The sequence below is a fragment of the Manis javanica genome, chromosome 12 (assembly GCF_040802235.1).
Source record: "Manis javanica isolate MJ-LG chromosome 12, MJ_LKY, whole genome shotgun sequence".
In the NCBI taxonomy this organism is placed as follows: Eukaryota; Metazoa; Chordata; class Mammalia; order Pholidota; family Manidae; genus Manis; species Manis javanica.
The window spans coordinates 33,247,095-33,258,296 of record NC_133167.1 but is presented as its reverse complement, the minus strand read 5'-3'; the positions used below and the strand labels follow the sequence as shown (position 1 = coordinate 33,258,296).

General features: G+C 42.0%; 1 protein-coding gene across 1 annotated transcript in view; it reads left to right on the top strand.

Moving 5' to 3' along the window:
- The first annotated feature begins 3,264 nt into the window (after nucleotides 1–3,264).
- Nucleotides 3,265–11,202, top strand: part of LOC108391580 (aldehyde oxidase 4-like) — a 71,986-nt gene continuing 64,048 nt past the window's right edge. The window contains exons 1-2 of the mRNA XM_017651223.3: nucleotides 3,265–3,495; nucleotides 7,329–7,386. Coding sequence (XP_017506712.1) covers nucleotides 3,439–3,495; nucleotides 7,329–7,386 — 115 coding nt within the window. The 5' untranslated portion in view covers nucleotides 3,265–3,438. The remainder of the gene's footprint in view (nucleotides 3,496–7,328; nucleotides 7,387–11,202) is intronic.

Below are 11,202 nucleotides of genomic sequence, written 5' to 3'. Positions count from 1 at the left end.
TGCAGGGCAGGCAAGCTCCCACCATGGCCTGTGTTTCCAGGGAAGATTGAACTTCCCACCAGACACAGATGTCACCTACAGTTTCACATCTTTGAGCGAATAACGTCTGAGCCCACTGATAATGCAAGAGCTCAAGAGATATCTAACTCCAAATTGTAAGGTGCCCATTGTCCCATGGTGGGAGTGACTGCCTGACTGTATGTACTGTTACAAACTTGAACAAGGAGCTCTAGGGCGCTAGAAGGATCTATATGCTGTTAGATCTTTGAGAACAGTTGGTGTTCTCTATGTATACATTTCTATGCGCCAGGGAGACACTGCCACTTCCATCCACATTGGAAACACATGGCATTTTATCTAGTACTTTATAGTTCTCACAGGACAAACATATCTTAAGCTCCAGAAGAACAGTGATCTTGTCAGACACACAACTATTTAATGAATGAATTATCTTGTTTGATACTCATATTCCTGTCACTCATTCCCATGCAATTGGGAGGGGACATTGGCCTTCAGAAACCCTGTCTACAGCATCACCTGTCTTTGTTCCTGGCATCTCTGCTAAGAGTTTCTAAGGTCTGTTTTGAAACAGTCTGAGCTTTGACTAGATTCTTTCTGCATTCTTGCCTTAAGGCCAGGAGTGTGGAATGTTCTCACTGATACCTGCAAAGCTGGGGACAGGAATGGCAAGGGAGAAGCACATCAGCTAATATTCCAAAATACTATCCTGCCACAATAGAAACGTGACTTCTTTTTCTTATACTTTACACTTCTCACAGAGTTTATGCTTTTATCATTCATGAGCTGATGACTCTTAAATTGACATCTCCAGCCTCATCTCCCCCTCTGACCTCTGGATTCCTATATCCAACTGACATGTTCACTTGGAAGTCAAATAAGCAACTCCAACTGAACAAAACCAAGAAGGGACCCTTGTTCTCTTGCCCACACCCTCACGTTATGTTCTTACTCTTCCCATCTCAACAGATGGCACCACCATTCACCCAACTGCACAAGCCAGAAACCCAGGACTCAACTTTTGAGTCCTCTTTTCCTTCTATCCCTGCCTCCATCTAACCTGTCAACTTACCCAGTTGTTTCTACCTCCAAAATTCATACCATCTCTCCATCTCTGACACCACTGCTCGATGCCTTACCTCAAGTTCCCATCAACCTCTAGCAGGGTACAGAGAGATGGCTTCAGATCTGGTCTCCATGCTACTATCCTCTTAACAGCAATAACTCATTCTGTATATGGTGGAATGATGTAATATAATTCACATCATAGTACATCTTAGCTGAAAACTCTCCAGTGGTATCCCTTCCCACCTAGAAACATGCAAGCCTCTTGCCCTGGCCCGGGCCTTCTCTCTGACCTTCCCCCATACCATCTTCCTCCTGCTCTCCACACTCAGCCACACTAGCCCTCTTTCTGCTTTTCAACACATCAAGCTCATTTCGTCCTTGAGCCACTTCGGGCTGTTTTTCTATGCCTTCCCTCAGTGGGCTTTAGGACTCAGCTCAAATGCACTCCAGCACCGAACTGACTATCCAGAATTAAACTAATCTCTTTAGTCACTTTGTGTCACCTTACCCTGTTTATCACATTGCTTACCATTTCCCAAAGTTATCTTGTTTCTCTAGTTGTTTATTATCCCACCACATTGGAAACACATGGCATTTTATCTAGTACTTTATAGTTCCCACAGGACAAACATATCTTAAGCTCCGGAAGAACAGTGATCTTGTCAGACACACAAATATTTAATGAATAAATTATCTTATTTGATACTCATATTCCTGTCACTCATTCCCATGCAATTCATATGTAAGAATAAAATAAACCACTCATAAACCTCTGAAACATAGTACCCAATTTCAAACTTCCTTGACTTAACACAAACCCTCTGCTAAAAATGTCTTTTCTTCGTTCTTCTTGTAAACTCCTATTCATCCTTCAAACCCCTGTTTGGGTAAGGAGCACTCAGTGGGGATGAGGATGGAAAGGGTGGAGGCAATAAGGCAGGGTAGTGTACAGTCACACTGCCCAGTTGATGAAGTCAGAACTTGGGGCTTTAAGGAAGACCTGAATTGGGGTTACAAAGGAGAAATTCTGCCCCAAACCTGGAGCCCTCCCACTCTTCAGGACAGAAAGCAAAGAAGGCAGCTTTGACAAGCCAACCACTGACCCACATCTCTGTGTGCATGGTTTTTAGGCTTCCCAAACTTAACATGCCCAAATAGAACTTCTGATTTAAAAGAGAGCCCCATGCACTTACTCAGCCCCAAAACTGTGGAGATGTCCTTGACCCCACCTGCACACACATGTACACACACCTCACATCCAATCTGTCAGCAAATCCGGCCCCTTCTTACCAGCCTCATCCCCTCTTGACTCTGCACTGTCATAACTTCTAAGTTTCTTTCTTCTTCCACACTTGTCCCACTCTTCATTCTCTGTAAGGCAACTAAAACAATCTTTTTAAAACTTAACTCAGATCCTGTCATCGCTCCTCAAAACTTCCAAAGGCTTCCTATCATATTTAGAAGACTGAGCAAAACCCATCCATCCCTACAAGACTTCCCTACATACTCCAGCCACAGGCTAGCTATTCTTCCAGCCCCACTTCCTGCCATGCTTCCATCTAGAGCACAGAAAGAAAGTTAAAAATACAGAGTCTGGAGAAACTCTTCCACCCACTGCCTGTGTGACATTGGGCAAGTTGCTTCATGTCTCTGTGCCTTGGTTCCTTTTTCTGTGAAGTGAAGATGACTGTAATACTTTACCAAGCTGTTGTAGGAATAAAGGAGTCCTGAGAACAGGCTCCAACACATGGCAAGCTGATGCACATGTGTGTGGATTTAAAGTAGTTGGATGTCTTGAACCCTTGAATTTGAAGAAACAAGTGATTACCAAAAAAAAGATTCAGGGAAGAGAATATACTTGCAGATTGTTATAACTCAGCTTTAAGGACACATTTTTATGAAGTCTTTAGTGAATACATGGTGGAATCTTCCCTTTGTTCTTTAAAGAAAGGAAAGCCCAAGAAATTCTCATGAATATTAATAGCATTGTATTGATTGCAGCTTCCGTAGCTTAACAAATAATAATAGCCTGTTTAAAACTCCCTTTTTGTTAGTCTCTGGCTTTAAACACATTCCCTGGGGAAACCAAAGGGGATAGGCAGAGACGCTGATTTGACTCACTCACTCGTGGGAAAGGAGGGGACAGGGTGCTTCCAAGAGCTGTTGGAAGTGCTCCTGAGCCAGGTGGGTGGGGAGCCTTGGTTGGTGCTGTGTGGCTATAAATCCCCACGTAAGCCAGCCAGCTACCGCAGTGCGGCTTCCCCAAGGCTGATAGGCTTCTGGATTTTTGCTCTAATATATCTGCTCTTTAAAGTAAAAAATCTCTCTTCCGGTGGGAGCACTTTTCCTGGCATGATGCCCTCTCTCCCCAACTCTGATGAGCTGATTTTTTTTGTGAATGGAAGAAAGGTAAGTTTATGAGATGATTAATATGAATTTTTCTATACCAGGATCAAAAGCCAAGCCAATTTTTTTTCACTATGATGCCATTTCCTAGTTCTATAACCTTTCTCATTTGCCTTTCTCAAGTCATATATAGTGGTATAAACTTGAACATGGGTCATTATTTCAAGATTTGGTACAAAATTGTTAAAGCCTGGTGCTTTTGCTTGCTTTTTACTTTTCTTTTGGAATCAGTAAGGAACTCTCACTTTTATTTATTATATTACAATGGGAGTGAATTCTGACACAGGTATGAAAAACTATGTCATTCCCCCCTTTATTTGGATATTAGCTCTACTTGAGTTCACCAAAGCTATTTTAATAGATGGCATATATGACATTGAGGAGGATATAGCAAAAAATGGTTTTTGTTTTGCCTTAATAAATCCCCTCAGGTTGATCAATTAACCTAGAGGCTGAAGCATCTCTGCCTATGCAGTGGAAGAAGTAGGGTGCTTTCCCTACTTCAGAAGAGAGGTGCAGCTCTAATGCTTAGCCTGTGCCAGTGGTTACGAACTTTGTACTTTAATGAGCAAAATGAGAAAAGTCTGAGGTGCTTTGGGACAATTAGTAAAGTATCAAAATAGAAAATTATTTTGGAAAATAGTTTGGTGTTAATGCTTTTGCTTCTCAAGCCTCAGTTGTACTGGATTACTGACATTCTTCTCTAAAGGAGGAAACACAACTTTAACCAAGGCAAAAGTTCTTGAGAATCTTGCCTATCAAATAGCAGACAAACATTTTTTGGAAACCTCTTAAATGAAAAACAAAAAGTGAAAGAGAACGGTAACAACAGAGAAAAGGTCTGGGTTTAGGAGGATCATTTACCAGTTGGTCAGGATCTTGAATGACTTGAGGACAACTGGAATATCACAAAAATAACTGCTGAGTGACTATTTGTAGTAATCCAAAAGTTAAGTACTTTGAATGTGAGAAAAACTGGCTTTACTGCTTTGCCTTTGTTGATGAAAACCATGTATCCTTTGAATATCACATTAGGATGGTTATCGTCTCTCCGGGTCTCCAGTCGTTTGAATTCAAGGCTGATGTTTTGGTGTTTTTACATATTTCTAAAGCAAGTTACAGATGGCAAAGTGGGGAAGAAATGGTTTGAAGAAATTGTTGTTGTTCTTTTTGTGGTGGTTTTTCCTTCCTTGAGACCCAGGGGTGAGGAGTTGAGCAAAGCCACTTCTCTGTCAATAACATGTCATCACCCCAGTCTGGACAAGGCTCCTCTTTTGTCTTATATTTTGTTTTTTCTTTTTATTTCCTATATTCTCTTGATTTCCTTCCCCTATATGCATCCACTTTTGTGCATTTTAAATGTATATCCTTGACATCTACTTTCCATATGTTCATTTAGAAATAGAAATGTTTCCTTGAAATATGTACAGTGCATGAGTGTGTGTGTTTTCTTAACTTACACAAGTGGCATTGTGATTTGTAAGTCTCCTTTTGTTTCTTCTGTAACTCACCACTGTTTTGAGATCTGTCCATGTAGCTTTTTGAAAACCTGGCTCATTACTCTGCACGCATGTTTCTGCAGAGTGCAGATCTCCTTCATTCTGCTTGTCCAGTACCTAGTGATAGACACCTAGGATGCTTCCAATTCCCCACCACCCCAAGAAATGCTACAGTGAATCTCCTATGCCATGTCTCCTCACCCACACTGGCAAAGGTATCTCTGAGATCGTAGCTTGCCAGTTTCATTGGTCCTTCTAGGTTGCCAGTCCACAAACCTACACAAGTTACCTCCCCCATAGTTCATTGCATGACAGGGGCTGTTTCCTTGCCAAATATGATTTACCAGTCTATGATGTGCCAGTACTTGATACAGTCAAATTTTCTAAGGTTTGCTGATCTGATGGGCATAAAGAGCTCTCATTGTAGGCTTCACTGGCCTCTCTCTGATTCCTAGTGAGGTTGCTCCTCTTCTCATATACTACTTACTAAAAAGAGATTTATTTCCTAAGTGTCTATAGATTACTAGAAGAAACAGGATGTACCAGTACCATTTTGTGAGTGCAACCAATGGTATCATTAGTGTTGCTTATATGATTACTAAAATATTTATTTTGAATAGCTAGGAATACTATACACAGGCATGCCTCATTTTATTGCACTTCACTTTATTGTGTTTCACAGATACTGTGTTTTTACAAATTGAAGATTGTGACAACCCTGAATTGATCACATCTGTTGGTGCCATTTTTCCAAAAGCATTTGCTCACTTCATGTCTTTGTTTCACATTTTGCTTATTCCTGCAATATTTCAAACTTTCCATTACTATAATGTGTGTCATGGTGATCCATGACCAGGGATTACAATCACTGAAATTCAGATGATGGTCAGCATTTTTTTAGCAATAAAGTATTTTTTAATTAAGGTACATATATTGTTTTTTTAGACATAATACTATTGCACACTACATGGACTATAGTACTGTGTAAACATAACGTTTACATGCAAGGGGAAACCAAAAGATTCATTTGACTCACTTTATTGCAGTATTTGCTTTATTGCAGTGGTCTGGAACCAAACCCAAAGTATCACTGAGGTGTGGCTGTATTTGATGTCAGAATTGCAGTTGGCAGCCTTTAATTAATTTCCCAAAGTCTACTTTTGCTTTTCTCCTTCTTTTTGGAACTCTGACTCTCCAATGCCACATTTTGGGCCTGAGGCAATGTCATGATTGAAGAAGACAGCATTAAAACAGGTGTTACACTGATCAAACAGAAAAGTGGTTAGGGAAGGTTTACTATTTACCTGGAATATTGTATCAGGTATGTGGATGGCTTTATGGCATAGAATAGTGCCATCAGGCTGTGCCCCCCAAAATAGGGTTACAGGAAGGGAGGTACAGTGGTCCTGGCTGGCACGCCATCACTTCTTCTGCTCCCACCCTCCCATCTTGCTCCCACCTTTGGGAATAATTTCCACAGACACACAGTTAGGGTGTTAAAGCAAATCTAACTGTAATGCTTTGCTCCTGAGATGCCACTATCCTTCACCCCCTCTGCATGCGAAGATTCCATGTGGAAGGGTGCTGAGCTCAACTCTAGCTGAGTAAATCTGAGTGCTTGGAAGGAGATCTGGAAATAGGAAGCAGTGTATGAAGAATAATGTGGTTTATTGCCTTTTTCTGGGGTGATAAAAATTTTAAAAGCAGTTTTAGTGACAATGCCTTGGTTTCTCGATTAGAGCTACCCTTCCAGGTAAGTTTCTCTCCAATTCTCATCGTGCCTGACTGTACCCAGCAGAGGAACTGCCCGGGCTGAAGAGATCAGACAGCTTTCATCTCGTGTGCCAGCTTTGTTCTGTTGTCAGTAGCAGCGTGAAGTGCAACATAAGAGGCAGAGTTGAGATGCACGTTCCCTCTGCTCTTCCTTCATATACTGGTACAATTTCATTGTGGGGGGAGAGTAGGGACAGCAGTAGCTCCGTTTACAACGTGCTCTCTTATGACTTCCTTAGGAAATCTCTAGCTAACCTTTTTTATAACTTTCTATGGCTATGTTGTCTGAGCCAATTTTAGATTCTATGTACCTATCTTTTCCAAGTAAGTCTAAGGAAAAACCATCCAGAATTTCAAATTGTCATATGTTTTGGAAAATTCAGAAGCATTGAGAAAAGGCTCCATAATTTCTCCAAAATTCTGGTTCCAACTGTTAGAAAAGGTTTCCTTTGTAATTTTTTCCCCCCTGTGAAGCCACCATGTGTCAAAAATGCCCCCAAAGCAATGGATAGAATGCCTTAATGGTTGGTACTATCTTCCTATCTTTTCTCATTCACAATGTAGGTCATAGAGAAGAATGCTGATCCTGAAGTAAATCTACTGCTCTACCTGAGAAAAGTCCATATCCTTGTATTTTACAGTAATGCATCAAGATTGGGTGGTAAAAAGTGAACATGCTAAGACTTCTGATGAAAGGCACCCTGTATTTGCTCTAGGTCAGTAGTCTTGTGCTCTACATATACAGCCCAGCTGGAGTTGAGAGAGTGCATCTAAAAGTGGTCATTCATTGTATTCATCACCTGAGCAAAACCAGAAGTACCATGCAGTAAACCATGAGCATGCTAATTCTACAAATACCTTCATGACGTTTGAGCCCCATGGTTACTCTGATGATAGCTTTATATTCAGGAGGATTAGTGTAAAATGTCCAGCAAGTCATGCAGGGGTGCATGTCACTTACAATAGCTTCCCTCAATGACATTTCACTGAGTTGTCACCTATGTCCTCTCATAGCCCTTATTGGCGAAAACTACGTTTAATAAATGTATTTCAAGATGCCAACATACAGCTAATGCACTCCCAGCTCTCCACCTCTGATCTGGACATATTCTCTCCCCACTCCTCCAAGACCTTCAACCTACCTGAAATAAATATTCAAAAAGAGTTTGGGGGGTTTGGGTGCAACTTTAGAGGTGTAGTTTGAGGGAGAGCCTGTGGCAGTGGTCACACAGATCTGGGTAAGAGATTAAATTGAATAGAGCCATATACACATGATACAAGTGTCTGCATCAGTGGTGACACCCGAATGAGCTCTGCATGTGCTCATCACTATAGTACTGGTGTCAGCTTCCTGGTTTTGAAGTTGTACTATACCTTTGTGGGGTGTCCTCATTGGGAGAAGCTGGCTGACAGGTCCACAGAACTGACTGTGCTATTTTCACCTTCCTAAGAGACTAGAATTATTCTGTGAGAAATGCACTTACTGGTCCAAACTTAGTCAAAGAGAACAGCAGAAGCTTTAATGATGGTCTTGCAAGATCGGTTGTCTGGTGAGCAGGCACCCTCAGGGCAGTTACAACAAGCAATTTATTCCATAGGACCCAAGTCCCTCCCAATTCCTCACTGGCTGAGTACTACAGGGTTCACATTCTTTCCCCAACATTACCTAAGCAAATTATATCTATATTAGACTTTTTTTACATTTGTCTTAATTCCATTGGCTGGTTTAAAACGTTTTCTGCATTTTTTTTTCAGAGATGTACAGCCCTCTCTTTCTTATCTTACTGTCCCTCTGCCTCCCAGCCAGAGTGACTCCCTGGTATATGCTGCGACATGTAGGCTTGTTAATACCATTTTGTTTAAACATTAATTCCCCTGGGAATAAATCACATATAGTTTTACGCCATTTCTAGCAATCCCAAAATAATAAGTTAAAATATATATACTCCCTGAACACCTACTGAGAGCCAGGCATTGTGTTAGGCTCTGGGAATTCAAAGGCATTCAAGACAATATTACCCCCTCTCTCCAGGATCTTCACTTCCTTCCCCACTTCTGTCTTTTAGCCTCACAAAAGGCACTTCTAAAAATACTAATTCATCTCTCCCTGCGCTTTCCATGCCAAACTCATTTAAGAGTTTATGTGCTCCTGATGCCTCATTTCCTCTCCAGATCCCACCTTTCGCTATTTAACTCCCTGCAGTCTGGTTTCCTACCCCATCATTTTACTACTTTAGCCAGTGTTGTCCCCTGATGTCCAGTGACTATTTCAGGAACTGGGCTTATAGCTGAAAAAACAAAAACAAAACAAAACAAAAATAGGCCAAATCCTCCCTCACTGGTTCCACTACCTCCCATTTGCCCAGCTCACAATCTCACTGTTTGTCAGCACACCCTATCACTTCCCTTTTATAGACTTCTAAATCCACAATATACTTCACCATGCTCTCTCTAGAGATCCTAAAATAAAAAAATTCCACTGTATTAGAAGCAAGCAGAAAATTCATGGATCCCCAAGTAAGCATGGCCAGAAGCAGCCAGGCAGAATCCTCCCAGCCCCCATTTCCCCCATCTCCCCTGTGTCCCCTTTTGTCCATTCCTTTCTGACACCTAATATCATAAGTCATTCTGAGTAAATGAGACTCACTGGAGACTTCCAGACCCCAACCTTTGGTTAGAGTCAACAGTTCGGCAGTGGAGTCAGGGGCTTTATTTTCAACTAAGTTAGTTCCTCAAATGGGTGATTCTCATGAATATTTGTGGAAAAGCACAGATTTTCTGCCAGAATCAACACTCCATGGGCACACCCCAGCCCTGGCCTACTTCACTTTCCACAAGACTGCAGGGCTCTTTCCAAGCCCTGTATATAATTTATCATCATAATTTTATATTTTTTTCCTAAAGTGGTTCTCCAATATTATAAAAACTTCAGGCTCCCACAAAACCCCACTTTGCTGCTGCTTGGCCTGGCCTGGGTGTCACTCTGAGAGGGGGACACAGCCACAAAAAGAGCAAAATTTGTTTGAAATTATCCCCAGCACCCTTCCACCATCCCACTCTTCAGTGCCCAAGGTCTCAGGCTCCCACTGAGTCACCCGACCCACCCCAGTTGCCCTGCCCAGACCTGCTGGTTTTAGCAGTCTGATCTGCAGAACCAGACAATGTGCCAGAAAAGTGAATGGCCCACAGCCGTGGGTCAAAGAGGCTGTGTTATTTTAGAGTTGCTTAATCCCCATAAGATCCTGGCTGTAGGATAAAACCAAGGGAATATCTCAGGGGCTTCCAAAACATTTGCCTTTGTTTTCCCATGCCCTTCACAGACCATCACTAATAATAAGATATACTGTAGTAATGCTTATTGCAATTCTTGCAACACCTCTTCCTTCAGCCAACAACTATTACCAAGCACCAGGTCCTCAGATGCAAACAGATGGCACAGCCTCCGACCTCAGTCGGGTGAGGGAGAATGACCAGTGAAGAGGAAAACAGTAGGGTGATGAATGCCATGTTGTGGGGACATGGGCGGGGTGCTTACCCTGGGCTTGGGCACGGAAGGAAGAGATGAGAATTCCAGTAGGTGTTTGCTGGTGCTGGCAAATCAAAGGCTTGGGGGCAAGGGTATTCAGTCAGCAGGGCAGGGTGGAGCCAGAAACCAAGAGTGCTTTTGAGGAACTGAAGGAAGTTTCTTCTGATGTATGTAAAGCACTGTGGATGGGCGAGCGAGCATGTGGTCAGAGATGAAGTTTGACCCCAATGTCACATTTCCTACCTGGCGTGAGGGGGACGGAATAACTAACTGAGGAGTGACCAGATCCCAGTGGAAATTCCAGAGTCAACTGCCTAGGTTGGCTGCCAGCATTTAGTCTTGGGGTAACTCACTCTGGATATGCTGCAGGGCTTTGTATCCTGGGGACACTGAGAAAGCTCTTAGGTTTAAAGAACCAAAAAATAAATTTCAGATATACTGTAGTTTGTATTTGACCTAAAAAGCATTGCCAGCTTTAGCATATATAAATATAGTACACCCAGCTAAATTTGCATTTCTTTGCATGAAACATACTTACGCTAAAATATTATTTGTTGTTTCTCTGAAACTCAGATTTTACTGGGCATTTTCTATTTTATCTGGCACTCCTTCCTAATGCTGAGCTTTAAGAGGAGTCACCAGAATATGGAAATCACTGAGTCAGGCACTCCTGGTTGCGGGAGGTGGGGGAAGAGGCGTCAAAGTAGCTGTTTGCCAACCAGAGGAGGAAATAGCTGGTTGAATCAGTTTTTCACCTTTCACAAAAGGCAATGGTAAAATGTGCATTACAGAGCCATTTTAAGATCAGACAAATGGAAAATTGAAAAGTGGCTTCTATCTTTGAGCTAGACAGCTCCTATTCCTTTAATTGGAAATTTCAGGATACCAAAGGCAGAGAGAAAGGATTTCTTT